This window comes from Eumetopias jubatus, unplaced genomic scaffold (assembly GCF_037043125.1).
Source record: "Eumetopias jubatus isolate StellerSeaLion01/CBP00866 unplaced genomic scaffold, mEumJub1_p1.0 scaffold_10, whole genome shotgun sequence".
Classification (NCBI taxonomy): domain Eukaryota; kingdom Metazoa; phylum Chordata; class Mammalia; order Carnivora; family Otariidae; genus Eumetopias; species Eumetopias jubatus.
Genome location: NW_028274816.1, coordinates 118,700,526 through 118,717,073, shown reverse-complemented (window position 1 = coordinate 118,717,073; position 16,548 = coordinate 118,700,526). Strand labels below are relative to the sequence as shown.

Here is a 16,548-nt window from a genome sequence, read left to right as displayed (position 1 = left end):
GACTGCGTGGTTAAGAGACTGTTGGTGCAATAGTCCATGTGGGAATTATAAAAAAAGTGTGACTCAAAAAGAGAGACAGACAGTAGAGGCCACTGAATGTATTATCAACAGGCGAGCAAAATAAGAAAAAATCTGCAAAAAATATGAAATATATATAACCATAACAGATAGAATTCATACAAATGGCAAAGAAAAACTAAAACCCAAAAGAAAAATAATGAAAGGATAAAGGAGTATGAATGATTAATAAATACACGGACTCTTCAAGTTTACTATTAAATGAGAAAATAAACATTAGATATTTAGTTCAGTGCCTAACACAGTGTAGGTCCGTAAAGGGTCACTTGTTACCAACTTATAAAAAAATAAATAACTTTTAGCACATCAAAATAGAAAATACTTTTAAAACATAACCCTCCATATTACCAAAAGTGTAATGACAAACCTCAGCTGGTAAGGGAGCAGGGGCATGTAAATTAGTATGACCTATCAAGAATCATTAGAAAGTTACACCTTTGACCCAAGAATTAGCCTTCTAAGAATCTATTCTAAAGACACAGCAAGACTTAAAATATAGATTTCTGTACAAATATGTTCATTGCAGTATTACTTAAAGAGAAATAAAAATAATCAGAAACCTAAGTGTCCAACAATATTTCATAATTGGATATTATAAAATTATTATAATGTCTTTTAAAAAACTTAATGGTGTTAAAATGCTTGTAACATAAAGTTAACCAGAAAAAGGGATACAAACATATATACATATCTTGATAAAACACATACACAAAAAATTCTGCAAGAAAACATATAAAAGTATTAATGTTCAACTCTCAATAGCACATAACAGATAAATTTTTCTTTCTGTATTTCCAAATTTTCTTCCATACACATGTATTGTTTTTATGACAGGGAAAAAAAAAAGATATTGTCCTAAGGAAAGTAGGTGACAAGCACCCGAATATGGAAGATGTAGAACTGTAAGGGCAAGCTGACTGAATACTCTAACTCAGGTTTCAAAGCTGATTATAAGATTTAGGGTCTTTGTAACCAGAAGAATGCTATAAGCATAAGAGAAGGTCTGGAAATTCGGTGATTCATACTAAGATGTGAATGACTTGTTAGGCACTCCCCCCCCACCCCAAAGCATCTCTATTTTAAAAGAACAAAAGGAAAAGAAAAAATCATTTTAATCCAAACAAGTCTCCCCCGCCCACCCCCAAACAAGTTTTAAATTGAGAGAAAGGGTCTTATATGTATATTGAGGATGGGGAGAAGCAGCTTCCCTCTGGCACATCATTCCCAGACATTTCTAAAAGCTTGCTGATGCCCTGGAAATAGCAGCAGGTTTGAATTCACATTCCTAAACGCACAGACCAGCTCAACTACTTCCTTGCTATTTAACTTGGGCCAGTAACTTAATAGCTCTATGCCTCAATATTCTTTTTCGTTTTTTTAAAGATCTTATTTATTTGAGAGAGAGAGACAGATAGCGGCAGAGAGCACGAGCGGGGAGGAGAGAGAGAAGCAGACTCCCTGCTAAGCAGGGAGCCCAACTCAGCGCTTGAACCCAGGGCCCCGGGATCATGAGCTGAGCCGAAGGCAGATGCCCAACTGACTGAGCCACCCAGGTGCCCCCCCCCTTTATAAAGGAGGTTCCACACCCAATATGGGGCTCGAACTCACAACCCCAAGATCAAGAGTCACATGCTGTACTGGCTAGCCAGCCAGGCGCCCCTATGCCTCAGTATTCTTATAAAAGGCAGACAATGTCAAGCACTTCAGTGGTTTCTTTTAAGGACTGAACGAAAAGGTACATGAAGGGCTTAATGCAGTGTCTGGTACATAATAAGTGGAATATGATGTTACTACTGTGTCATTTCATTGCCAATCAGAAACAGGGTAGCAGACTTAGGGCGGATAACTCAGAGCACAGGATGAATGCACTTAGAAACAGAAATGGTCTACATATCTTAGCAACCTAACGTTGGCTCAGTGATCACTGTGGGAAATGTAGGACTTAATCTAAATTAAGATGAAAAACATTTAGCTATTGCCTACCCACTTGCAAGCTGTGATTAATACAATATTATAAGATACTGTATTTTAAAAGACAGCAATAATAAAATGCTAGAACTTAAAAACAGTAAGTCCTTAAGAGAAACATTTACATCCACTTTAAGGAATGTGAAAGACCCCTTTGGGGTAAAAAAAGGATGCACAATCCTTTGAAGAAATGATAGGAATTTAACCGAAATGAGAACTATAGTCAAGAAGCCCCATTTTGAGGAAAGATTTATCTCTTCAACATCTACAATCTCTTTCTAGAAGATGTGCTTTTATCACTCTACATCCTGCTTGGAACCAAGGCTTCAATTTGAGAATGCAAATTCACTAGAATTGTATAAGACCGAACAGCAGCGAATGAGGAAAAACAGAAGAAACAATCACAGTTCCTAATCCAGTTTTAAAACTCTGGCCCACGTCTCAGCTTTGAACTTGAGAATGTTTCCTTTGTCCTTTCTAACATTCCGGAGGAGGAAGGCCCCCCCATGCCTCCTATCTCTGTGCTGGACGCCATCTTTAATGATGATATATGGGGGTCCTTTCCCCTCAGCACTGCTGGGGGGTCAAACGTGATGCTGCCCGCCAGAGTATCAACAAGCGAATTATAAACTGTGTCAATCCGAGTTAATGCAAAGCTGTAATCCTCTTTAACAAGAGATCAAATCACTGCTGTGAGTTATGTTCATTCTGTAATCTGATAAGGAAGAGAGGGAACCTCTAATAAAAGAGTAATGGGAGCCTTTAATGACGCTGGTAAAAGGCAGCACCAGTGAAAATATTGCTCTCGTTCCTGCTGATTAGATCATTGTTGCATATTTGCCCGGACTTGTTTCACCTGTCAGAATAACCTGTGTCTTTTTAAGAGATAAGATGCTTCAGAGAAAGCATCTGTATCTTAACCATTCTTGCTTGCAAGTTTTTAACCAACTACAGATGCTCTGTGGAGGGTACTTGTGGGGTTATTAGCTGATGTGCTCTCAAATGCCAAGCAAACTACACCAGAATCCTTCACCATGACGCAGTGCACACTGCTATTAAATAAAGGGGTAAAGTAGGCAAATGGAGTAAAAAATGGCCTAAGTTAACCTCTGGGTTATCAACTGGGGGGGAAAGAAAATCATCAGGAGACTGGTAGAATGTGCCCATGTTTAGGGTGCAGACCCACACACAAAAATGGCAAGCCGAAGATAAATTGCCTGTACAAATTCTATTATACCAAGGCACCTCAAGAACAACGTGGCAGTGATGTTGACAAAGCACTTTACAAGGCTGGATTACCTTTGTACATTTCCTTTCTAAAACTCCAGATGTAAAACAATAATGTATTTGGTGCTTAGTGGTTATCATTAAAGGATCCTCTCCTTGTTCTTTTTTAACGCCAGCAGCTTCATAGAAGGAGTGGAAAAAGTGGTTCTTTAATGTGGGGGAGAAAATGGGGGGCTAACATGGAAATTCTTACTGTTTCTATTGAGAATTTCTTCAAGTTCTTTCCAAAGGAATGGGGTACCTATAAAGTGTTAATACCGCTATCATTTTTGTAATAAGGAACAAAGCTTCTCAGGAAAACGCAATAAGCTAGCCTCAAAATGGAGGGTCCCCGAACTGGGCTTACGTAAGAGCCGTGGTCCGAAGCAGCAGTGGGTGTGAGGTGGACACCACATTTCCTTGGTGCGCTTCCGGCTGCTAGCTGCCACGGAGACCCTTACCGGGCCGACAGCCAAAATGCTCTGGGGGGGGACATGCCCCCCACCCCCCCCGACAGAGTGCACGGTGCATGTGGGTTCCCTTCCCAAATCAGAAGCAGTGGCCACTGGTTAGGAACATATCTTGACCTGTCTCAGGTCTTACTCAGAATTTGCTTCTCCTGCTTGTCACACCAGCATTTTATATCTGACCTACATCAACACAACAAATGAGGAAGAATTAACTTTTTTTTTTTAAGATTTTATTTATTTATTTGACAGAGAGGGAGAGATAGCAAGGGCAGGAACACAAGCAGGGGGAGTGGGAGAGGGAGAAGCAGGCTTCCCGCTGAGCAGGGAGCCCATTGTGGGGCTCGATCCCAGGACCCTGGGATCATGACCTGAGCCGAAGGCAGACGCTTAACGACTGAGCCACTCAGGCGCCCCAAGAATTAACTTCTTTAAAAGTCTTGCCTCAGAGCGTCTTTCAAAAACAGGCAAAAAGGGGCACCTGGGTGGCTCAGCTGCCTTCGGCTCAGGTCAAGATCCTGGAGTCCTGGGATCGAGTCCTGCATCAGGCTCCCTGCTCAGCAGGGAGTCTGCTTCTCCCTCTGACCCTCCCCCCTCTCATGCTCTCTCTCTCATTCTCTCTCTCAAATAAATAAATGAAATCTTAAAAAAAAGAAAAAGGCAAAAAAACCAGATGATTATTTCCACAACCTCCAAATTCTTCATTTGGTTAGAACCATAATAAGAGATCATCTGAATTACTTCAGACTCTCTCTGGTCTAATAGTACCCCAGGGGATTCACACCATGTAAAGTCAGCTGTTTCTAAAATGTTGATAAGCTTAGAATAACTTCAGTCCTCAGAGAAGCAAACAGCAATCCTCCTGTTAACCATGTAAATATCACACTGACCTGTTCTTGGTGGTAACAATATGCTTAGAGGGATTCTCTCCCAAAGAGACACCAAGCCTTTTCTCCCCCTTAGCCCACTAATAACCCCGTCTCTATAGTATCACGCGATACTTTGCCCTCTTAGCAAAGACGACCCCAAAGGGCAAAGAGCAGCCGCTCTGGAGCAGAGCTCCCGTGTGCCAAGAGTATCAAGGGCTTGGCAAAGTCAGTGGTCATCTTTAGGCTCCTGGTAATCTCCTTCCTTGCATGCAAACATGTAACACATGGGCAAAGCAGGATTTCTTTGGTTTTCTCTCAATACTAGAGATGTTCAGCAGGCCTGCAATAGAAACCACCCGCCTACCTCCTAATGGAGTAAAGATCTACTGGCCCAGCACATATAAAGTATCAGGGGTTCCATGAGACTTTCACTAACATGGGCAACCTGAAAGCACATAAATTAGTAACCAAAGTGCCCCCAAAGGGAAATGTGGTAACATGGGGACACAAACTGGCTACTCTGCATTTAAAAGGTTTTTTAAAAAAATACATCACTTGAAGAAAATTCCTAGCATGAGAAAAGAATATATACCAGCAGAAATTAACTAAACAGATAACACTACACAGACCACATCACAGGAGAAACAAAATGAAGATGCCATTGCCTTTTTAAAGATCCTTTTAAAGATAGCACTCGTCTCTCCACTAAGGATATTTTAATACCCCATGTTAAAGATCTCTTCTATCCTCTCCCTTAATGAGAACTATGTTCCAGTTACAATTCAATTTGACCAAGTACAAATTTTTTTTTTAGCTCAAATTGGATGGTTTTAGCTGGGGATTCAAGAAGGAGTAAATAGCACTCAGATTCTGTCCTGCTTCTCCTCCAAAAAAACCCAAGCACTGGGGGATTTAGGCACCTGTAGAACAACACACTGAAACCAAGGAACAAAGAGAAGGGGTTCTTTCTCCAGACCTGGCTAAGGCAGGAACCACAGGTGGAGCTGCCGCTGGGAATAAGAAATCAAAAGTGCTAGAAAATGTATGTGTATTTTATCATGATTAAAAAAGGGGGCAGAGGGTAATGGGAAGAGACACTAGCTCGGTACTAAAAAGCCAGTTTTATCCATATGGTCCATAGGGTGGAAACCGTAAGGAAGGCATCTTTCTTTTTCTTTTTTTTTTTTAAGTATTTTATTTATTTATTTGACAGAGAGAGACCCAGCGAGAGCAGGAACACAAGCAGGGGGAGTGGGAGAGGGAGAAGCAGGCTTCCCGCCGAGCAGGGAGCCTGACACGGGGCTCGATCCCAGGACCCTGGGATCATGACCTGAGCCCAAGGCAGACGCTTAACCAACTGAGCCACCCAGGCGCCCCAAGGAAGACATCGTTCATTCATATACTTCAATATAGAAATAATCAGCACCTTCCCATTTCCTTGGTATATTATATATTTGAAAACGTCCTTTTTTTTCTGTTGATAAAAGGCAGTGTAAACTAACTGTAGAAAAATTTCAAACACTACGGAAATACAAAGACTAGAAAGTAAAATGTGTTTTCTATTCCCCTCCACCCAGCAACAAATATGTGGAGTTTGATGCCCATTGTTTCAGAGCTTCTTTTTAATGTAACTTTTTAAAAATGTAACTTCTATGAATGCATTGTCATGGCAAAAGATTGGACCAAAATAGAAGCATAAAAAATAAAACAGAGTGTCCCTCACCCCCTCCCTCATGTCATTCCTTTCCCCACAGGTAAACATTGTAAATATTATGATGTGTGGTCTTCTCAGACACTTCCCTAACCACTGTAACATATACATACATATGTGTACATATATGCCTGTTTAATCTCTATCTTCAAAACATAAGTGGATCATGTTACAAGCACGGTTTCTTTTTCTAGTTAACAAAATAACGTGGAAATCTGACAGTATAATCGATTTTTTTAAAAAGTATCACTTTGGGCGCCTGGGTGGCTCAGTCATTAAGCGTCTGCCTTCGGCTCAGGTCATGGTCCCAGGGTCCTGGGATCGAGCCCCACATCAGGCTCCCTGCTCGGCGGGAAGCCTGCTTCTCCCTCTCCCAATCCCCCTGCTTGTGTTCCCTCTCTCGCTGTCTCTCTGTCAAATAAATAAAATCTTAAAAAAAAAATAAAGGTGTCACTTTTTTTCCTATCATACATACCTATTTACTCAAAAGGTGGATTATAATATAGTATTTTGTAGCTGAACATTGTGTTAATACAGCACTTCATCCTTTTAACAGCTGTTTATAATTTCATTGAATGAATTTACTGTGATTTATTTAACTAGTTGCTTATTGAAGGTCATTCAGATTGTTTACTTTCCCCCATTATAAACCATGTTGCAGAAGATTCTTGTTTTGTTCTATATTTCCTATTTACTTATTTATTTATTTTAAAATAGTTTTTTAAGATGTATTTATTTGAGAGAGAGAGAGAGAAAAGGGGAGGGAAGAGTGAGGGCAGAGGGAGAGAATCCCTCAAGCAGAGACTCCCTGCTGAGCATGGAGCCAGATGTAGGGCTCAATCTCATAACCCATGAAATCATATTTATTTATTTATTTTTTTACTGAAGTATAGTTGACACACAATGTAAAGATTCTTAATACAAATATATTTGCTGACTTGCTATATTTCCTTAGGTCAATTCCTAGAAGTAGATTTTTCTGGGTTATCAGTTAAGTATACATTTAAAATTCTGACACACAGGGGTGCCTGGGTGGCTCAGTCGTTAAAGCATCTGCCTTCGGCTCGGGTCAGGATCCCAGGGTCCTGAGATCGAGCCCTGCGTCGGGCTCCCTGTTCAGCGGGAAGCCTGCTTCTCCCTCTCCCACTCCCCCTGCTTGTGTTCCCTCTCTCGCTATCTCTCTCTGTGTCAAATAAATAAATAAAATCTTAAAAAAATAAAATAAAATTCTGACACACATTGCCAAATAGCCCTCCAAAATCATTTTGCCAAATACATTCCCAACAATGGTACGCGGAAGTCTCTGTTTCCCCATACCATCAACACAGGAGGTTACCAATCTTTTAATGTTTTATAATTTAATAGGGAAAAAAATGAAATCTCATTTTAATTTGGATTTCTTTCATTAACGAGGTTGACAGTCTGTTTCTTAGCTATTTGAGACTTTTTTTATGATTTCTGAAAGTTTACTTGTTGACATGCTTTGCCCATTATTTTTACTGGGATTCTCAGAGACTTGTAAAAACTCTTTACATAGTATTTTACATAGTAAAGAAAAATGTCATATATTGAACTTCCTCTTGTCAGTCTGTCATTTACCTATTTTTTTTTTTTTAAAGATTTTATTTATTTGTCAGAGAAAGAGAAAGTACAAGCAGGGGGAGCGGCAGGCAGAGGGAGAAGCAGGCTCCCTGCTGAGCAGGGAGCCCAATGTGGGACTAAATCTCAGCACCCTGGGATCATGACCTGAACCGAAGGCAGCTGCTTAACCGACTGAGCCACCCAGGCGTCCCTGTCATTTACTTATCACTTTGTTTTCGATGTCTTTTTCAATGTGACTTTCAGGTAGTCAGATCTGTTGATTATTTTTCCTTATGGCTTCTGGCCTTGGTGTCATGCTTACAAAGTCTTTCTCTATCTCAAAATCATAAAAAAATTCTCTATTCATGCATACCAAGAATGACATATCTGTAACTTAGCAAAACCAAAACTGTTCATTTGAGGAAAAGTACTACACACTGATACTGATATTTTAACTATGAAAGTTTCCAATTCCTCAGTGATATTTTGTGGTACACAAAGTAGGAGACAAAATAGTACAGTAGCAGATTGTCACCAGTTATAGAATTACCTAAAGAAAAACGAAATAGGTCAAGCTACAACTGCCTTCTCCTGCCCAGAGAATTTGGATATGAGAAGCAGAGAAAGCTAATGCCCAGTTCCTTTACCCACAGTTAATCTAGCTTGTTCAGACTATGCAGCACGAGCAGTAATGTGGATAAATGCCTCTTCTCCTTAGGAAACACAAGGGGAATACAGTGCACTGTGGTAAAAACACATGCTCAGTTCTCCAGCTACAAGACTTTTATTAAATTCCTTGTTAAGTGGGCTAAACGAGCTGGAGAACAATGCTGATAATAAGCAATCAGTCCACAAGGGACAGCCTTATTCCCCCCCACAAACACTGAATGCCAGAAGGACTACTACCCAACAAACATTCCCGACCCCTTCTCCCTTGCCTGCTCTACCTGAAGCAGCAACGTAGCACAGCTCTAACTAATGAGATAGAAGACGTTTGGAGGGGATTCTGGGGAAGCTTTTACTTTTCTGATAAACGAAAGCAGACAAATCTGACACCACTTCTTTCCTCTCTTCTTCCCACCATGAACACATTTGATGGCTAAAACCGTAGCCGCCATCGTGGGACCACAAGGGAAAGACTAAGAGAAGCTGGCCCTTATATCACTGAGAAGAGAAGGGAAAACCACTGCCAATAATTGCATGCTACCCCTAAATTTTTTCTGTCAGAAACATAAACTCATTTGCTTATGCCTCTGTAGGCAGGTTTTAAGATTCTTGCAGACCAAGGCCAACATAATCCTAAATAATACAGTCATTTTCAAATCCTCTTTGGCTAGCATTTGGTAGCAACCCTCAGAAATTACAAGTGAATAAATAAGATTCAGGAAAACTAAGTGCCCCTGGGATATTAGGTGATTCAAGAAAAATGCCAACTACGAAGGACAAAAAGTTGTTTCTAAATGATCTAGTAGTAATACTGTATTCAAAAGACACCACTAATATTATACTGGGTTTCACACTTTATGCCTGGGGTAATAATGTTTCCGTAATGGGTTTGTTTTAGTTTTTGAGCATCTAGTTTTCCTTTCCTGTTGATACAATCTTCCATGTTATCCTGACAGGAATTTTAAGTTGCACTCAATTTACTCTGTAATTTCAAAAAAAAACAGACTAGATCCAGAAATAAGTGGAAACAAACAAAACACCCCAGCCAGATGAAGGCATTTACTTGCAAAGCACAGGAGAGCATGTGAAGTCACAAAGTTCTGAGTATAAATGTACTCAGAACCCTCCATAAGCTCTTTTGTACTCAAAGTACTGAAAAAAGCAAACAAAAAATAAGTAATCATTGTGTTCCCTCAATTTGCAGATCTGCTACTTTTTAGGCCACCACAGAAAATCTGATGAGGTTTAATAGCAAACAAAATACTCTCAAATAAAAAGGTTAAGTGTACTTTGAAACATAAAGCTGGCAAAACCCTTATGTGCTTACCCTAGGACCAATAATTTTGCTTGGTAAAGATTTATGTTTATAAATGTCTACCACAGCATTATTTACAATAATTAAAATCATTTAAATGTCCAACAATTAGTGAATGACTTAAATAAGCAATATAAAAACATTATACAGTCATTTAAAATTTTTGAGGGGCGCCTGGGTGGCTCAGTCGGTTAAGTGTCTGCCTTTGGCTCAGGTCATGATCCCAGGGTCCTGGGATCGAGCCCCGCATCAGGCTCCCTGATTGGCGGGGAGTCCGCTTCTCCCTCTCCCACTGCCCCTGCTTGTGTTCCCTCTCTCGCTGTCAAATAACATCTTTAAAAAAATAAATAAATATATAAAATAAAATTTTTGAATGTTACTGACATGAAAATGCTCATAGTATACAAAATATTTAAAGAAAAAATTCACAATAGAATATAATTTTAATTATATTCTAAAGAAAAACAAGAACATTCTCAAAGGAAACTCATAAAGACTAAAAGGAGGGGTGCCTGGCTGGCTCAGTCAGTGCAGCATGTGACCCTTGACCTCAGAGTCGTGAGTTCGAGCTCCATGTTGGGTGCAGAGATTACGTTTATACAAATAAATAAATAAATAAAATGTTTAGGAAAATTGGGGGGAAAAAAAGACTGAAAGGAAACATTCAAAGATGCTACACAAGTGGCTCTCTCCTGCATGTGTATATATTTACACACACATCTCCTAGCTCCCTACGCTGAGAGAGCCTAGGAACGGTGAAACCCGGTGACAATGAACACCCTTAGCACACAGATCTTGGTTTCTAAATACCACAATCCACAAAAAAGAATCAGGGCTCCTTGGAGAAAGACTGACTCTAGGGCTGGAACAGGGAAAGTTTGAGGTAAGCCTAGAATACCCCGTTATGCCAGAAAGTAAGAACATACTCAAGGAATGGGGACATCTCAAGAGGACAAAAGCCAGCTTCAAAGGGCTTCCATTAACGTGGAACAACTTCAAATAAAAAATAATGATAGTAATAGGTTATAATTCATTGACTAAAATAGGAAAGCATGAGTTCATACTGATATAAATGAATAAATGAATGGCAAATAAGTGAAAGGGAAGGAATATGGCTAAATAAGTAATATAGAAATACTACAATATAGTAGAATGCTAGCTAATATAGAAGGAATGAGTCTTTAAAAAAATAGCTATTAATTGTAATATTACAAGGATACATTGTTTGCATACATTTCTATTTTATTTCAGTTTATAAAATGAGCATGTACTTCTTTTATAAAAACACACACATACACAAAATCCTCAACAGCAGCCTGAACAAACACAACATGATGCACATCTCTAGAGCAGTCTCTAGAGACATTTTTAAAAAGGAGAGCATACGCACAAAACCCCCAGCCACAGAGAGCAAGCACATGTGCTGCCCTGACCCACCTTTCTGTTTTAGAGAAAAGCCCAGATGTCTTAGGCAAGTGACTAAAGTTAAAAACAAAACAGGAAAAACAAACAAAAAAACCACCAGAGGCAGCACTGATATTTACGGAAATTTTGGTTTGGTTCTACAGTAATTATGGGGTGAAGAAATGTGACAAGGACCCTTGCTATGATGCCAATGACAAATGGTTAACTGATAAGAACAAATGGACAGGCTGTAGAACAGGTCAATATCAGGCTGTCATGGAGCCATTTGAGACACATAATTAATCTATTACTCACCTGGCATCATCATTCATTGTAGTATGGTCAATAGGTGCCATGAAGCTCAGTAGCTTGCTGAGGACATGAAACCTAAATAAAGCAGGAAACAAACAGGCAGGGACATTAGTAACTACTAACCTAGAAAAGGAAACACATTCCATGAGTTAACAAACTCCAGAACTGATCACAGGAGCATGTGACTCCAGAGTGGAATGGAGAACAATTCATAGGCACACACTAATCACAAATGTATTTCCCTCTTTTTCCTTAATATTACAGGAGAAAAGTCTCATAACAGTGCACTGTAAATGACAGTAGATCCATTTACATCATAGTCTCAAAAAAGAGTAGACACACTTGTGCCCCTGAGCAATATACTAACCCTTAAACACTACTCCAGACAGAAGAGAAGGAGGACTTGAGTTCCCCATTTTCCTCCTCTAAGTACATCTTAATCACTTTTCAGTGTCATTACTAGTAGGTAGTAAGCACAGTAGTGGTACAACACCTGAATGAGATGCCTCATACCACCATCACTCATTAGCACTGGTTCCGAGTCAGAAAAGGCTTCTAGAATTCCACATCATCTCTATTCACTAGATCCAGTCTTTCATTTCCCCCATCTTTAAATGAAGGAGTACATCTGAGTACATAACAAGTTTGATCCTTAGCCATGGTGTTATGGAAATTTAAATTATATCACTTCCATTTCCCACCAACAGAAAAAAAAAGGGTATTTTTGTACAAAGTGCTTTGAGATCCTCTGATGAAAGGAGCTGAACTATATGACCTTATACAGACAAAATTATACCAAAGAGAATTCACAGGAGGTAGCCCTTTCTGTTCATTATAATAGAAGAGGCTGTATGACAATATGCATATTATAAAATTCTAACCAAAAAAAACTCTACTGGGGGGCGCCTGGCTGGCTCAGTCAGTAGATCACGTGACTCTTGATCTCCTGGTTGTAAGTTTGAGCCCCATGCTGAGGGCAGAGATTACTTAAAAAATAAATAAAATCTTATAAAAAACCCACAAAATTCTACTTGGGCAGAACAAAACAAAAATATGATATTTTCATGTACATAATATTAGCTTTACAGTATTACAAACATTTTTACACATATCGAGTAATTTGATTCCCTCTGGTACCACCCACAGCTAAGCCTCCCAAATTTCATTCTTTTTTTAACAAATGAATCTTACAATAATAATAGTGATGAGATTTTCCCCATTACAAGAGGAATGGAAAAAGTATAAATTCATTATAGAAAATATGGAAAAAACCCAACAAAGCACACACACAAAATGCATAGTTCCTTCACCTACAGAGAACTGTTAGCATTTGGGTTAGTTATGTCTGTTTTTCATAGTCATCCTGTTATTTACACACACACACACACACACACACACACACACACACACAATTGTAAGCATTGTCCCATAACAATATCTGGGTATAGCTATATACAATCCCAGGAGCGGAAATACTATAATACATTTTTGAACATTTATATTGCTTCCCATTCTTCATGTTTCATAACATGCAAAAACAAAATCTCTGTGCATACTTGTTTTTTTAAAATGTCTGCTACTTCCTAATTATAGAAAGTAATATATAATTCTCATAAAAATGATTCAAATACAAAAATGTACAGAAAACTGACAAGCCACCTGCAGTCTTATCCCCCAGAAATAATCACTGTTAACTAAAACTCTTTAGTGTGGCTGTAGCATTTTCCATATGTAAGATGTGTTGTTTATATTGGGATATAAACAACACACTTTTCACATAAAAGGGAGACTGTATTATACTTAATATTCTACATTATACTTTTTTTTTTTAAAGATTTTATTTATTTATTTGAGAGAGAGAATGAGATAGAGAGAGAGAGCATGAGAGGGGGGAGGGTCCAAGGGAGAAGCAGACACCCTGCTGAGCAGGGAGCCCGATGCGGGACTCGATCCCGGGACTCCAGGATCATGACCTGAGCCGAAGGCAGTCGCTTAACCAACTGAGCCACCCAGGCGCCCTACATTATACTTTTTCCCACTGAACCATGTCATATTCTATTTTTTTCATAGTTGCAAAATATTCCATTGTGTCAACATATTATAACTTATTTAATCTATTAACGGGCATTTATATAGACTGCTCCCCTTTAAAAACCATACTAACAGTGTTAAAGTGAAGATTCTTATACATAAATTATTGCAAATTTGTTCACATATTTCTTCGGGATAAATTTTGAAATGTGAAATTGCTGGTGAATCAAAAAACACACATATTGAAAATTGAAAGACTGAACCCAAATACTCTCTCAAAGGTTAAGTTAATACATGAGAATATAAATATTCACATAACCTTATTTAAGTATAAAACATAAATATTATTAATAAATGCATTTTAATGTCTTTAGACTTGACCAAACTTTGGTGTCCATCTGAAAAAAGGAATACTATTCTTGGCTGTCTCCAAAGAGAGGTTTAATCCACTCTCTGGACAAAGACTATGAGCTCTACTCCACAGCTGTATTGTCCAATTCAGTAGTCATCAGCCACATGCGGTTACGTAAGCCCTTGAAACCGTGGCTAGTCTGACTGCTGCAGATGTGCCAAAATGAGAAGCGCACCAGATTTTGAAGACTCAAGATTAAAAAAAAGAATGTAAAATATACCATTAATAATTTTAAAATAATAAATTGTTGAAATATTGGGTAATAATATTTTTGATATATTAGGTTAAATAAAATATTTTTTCAAGATTTTATTTAGAGAGAGAGAGTGAAAGAGAGATTATGAGTGGGGGGGAAGGGTAGAGGAAGAAGCAGATTCCCCACAGAGCAGGGAGCCCGATGCAGGCTTCGATCCCAGGACCCTGGGATCATGACCTGAGCCAAAGGCAGACACTTAACCGACTGAGCCACCCAGGCACCCCTAATGAAATATTATTAAGTCCACCTGATTCCTTTTACTTTTGAAATGCGGCCACTAGAACATTTAACATTACATATGTAATGCCTGTTTTTATTGGACGGTGCTGCTCTGTGGAATACCTTTACATTTTAATACAATATATTCAATAACTATTAAGAGCATGACAAAAGACAGACTTTAAGAAGTAATCACATTAAAGACGATTTAGTAATGTGTATTTAATGCAATAGATTTCATCTAATCTCAGTGCTGCTGAGGATGGATGCATGTTTTAGTATTAAAATACCTTTTAACAACCATACCAAGAAAAGATAAATGTCATTTTGCTGCAGAAGAACAGACAAACACAGTAAGACATCCTGTTACTAAAAGCCTGAATTTAATTCACTTACATAATGAATTCTATTAAATCATGATCAAATCTACTTAAATACAATGCTGAGTAAAAATACTGATAATCAACAGTTATAATTATTTCCCCAAATCCAAATATTCCTTTTTTTAAATAAATTATTTTCTAGCATCCAACTAACAAGCTGCCATGTCCAGTCTGACCAGGCTGATGCCATTAACCTGCTATCATTTAAACTAACGTCATCTCTGCTATGACATTTCTGGAAATCTTTTTTCAACTCTATTGCAAACAAAGAGCAGAACTTGCTCACTAATGGAACCCAGTATCGGTGATGATGGCTGGCATACCTACCAGCTCTTCTTGAGGTCTCATTTAAGGAAGTTATTTATAATACTTTCATCTAGCCTAGCCACTTGTTTAATCCTTCGGGGCAGAATGCTAATGTATCCAATATGTCATTCTGGTGCCTGCAGAGGCCAGTAAGTCCCGCCCAGAGAAACAAAACAGGCCACAGGTCAGAAGCATGGGTTCTGCAATCAGACCAATTAGCTCAAATCCTAACTCTATACAGGCTGTGTGAGTTACTTCTCTTCTCAAAGCACTTCACAGGAATCAGCTCATCTAATCTGATATCAACCCTCCAGGATGTGACTTTTACGAATATACGCGTTTCACAGGTGAGGAAACTGAAGCACAGACGTAAACTAACTTGCCCAAGGTGTCCAGTGGGTAAGTTAAAGAGTCAGGCTTCAAACCTGGACAGGGAAGCTCCAGAGTCTGTGGTTTTTGTTCTCTCTGCACGTAAACTGCTTAGCAGTGCCTGACAGTGAGAGTTTTATAAATGTTATCACTATTGCTAGTAATAAAGATCACTCTCTGATTCTGACCACATTCCTCACATTCATGGTCACTGGAAAGCCAGGTGAATGTGGACGACAAAACTGCAAAACATATGACCTTTTTTTAAAGGTCCAAGCCCAGTGTGGAACCCCAAACTTTTTTCGGGGGGAGGGAGGGAGAGAGAGAGACAGAGAGACAGAGACGGAGAATCCCAGGCAGGCTCCATGCTCAGCACACAGCCAATGTGGGGCTCGATCTCACAACCCTGAGATCATGACCTGAGCCAAAATCAAGAGACACTCAACTGACTGAGCCACCCAGGTGCCCCAGCCCCAAACTTTTTAATTCAATAATTAATCTGTAGTAATTTTAGTCTCATAGAACTGCATAAATATTAGAGTTCATGCATACCCTTGCCCAGCTTCCTCAAAGTTAACAATTTACATAAACATAGTGCAATTATCAAAATCAGGAAATTAACCCTGGTACAATAGTACTACCCAAATTATACAGCTTTCAAATTTCACCCATTTTTACCCTAGTGTCCTTTTTCTTTTCCAAGATCCAATCTAGGACCCCAAACTGTACCTACTTGCGATGTCTCCTCAGTCTCCTTCACTCTATGACAGTTCCTCAGTCTTCCTTTGTTTTTCCATGACTCACTACAGTCTACAAAATGAAGTCCAAATTCTTAGCATGGCCACGACCTAGCACTCACCTACCCACACAGCCTCACCTCCTGCCATTCCCCCATTCACTTTAAGTTTCTGCCAAAACAAATTAAATTACGGTTC

The 16,548-nt window shown here is 39.1% G+C and overlaps 1 protein-coding gene across 2 annotated transcripts in view; it reads right to left on the bottom strand.

The window, feature by feature from the left end:
* Window positions 1-16,548, bottom strand: part of AATF (apoptosis antagonizing transcription factor) — a 99,281-nt gene that overhangs the window by 11,202 nt on the left and 71,531 nt on the right. For both annotated transcript variants that reach the window (XM_028109160.2, XM_088028358.1), the window contains one exon: window positions 11,641-11,712. In XM_028109160.2, the coding sequence (XP_027964961.1) occupies window positions 11,641-11,712 (72 nt within the window). The remainder of the gene's footprint in view (window positions 1-11,640; window positions 11,713-16,548) is intronic.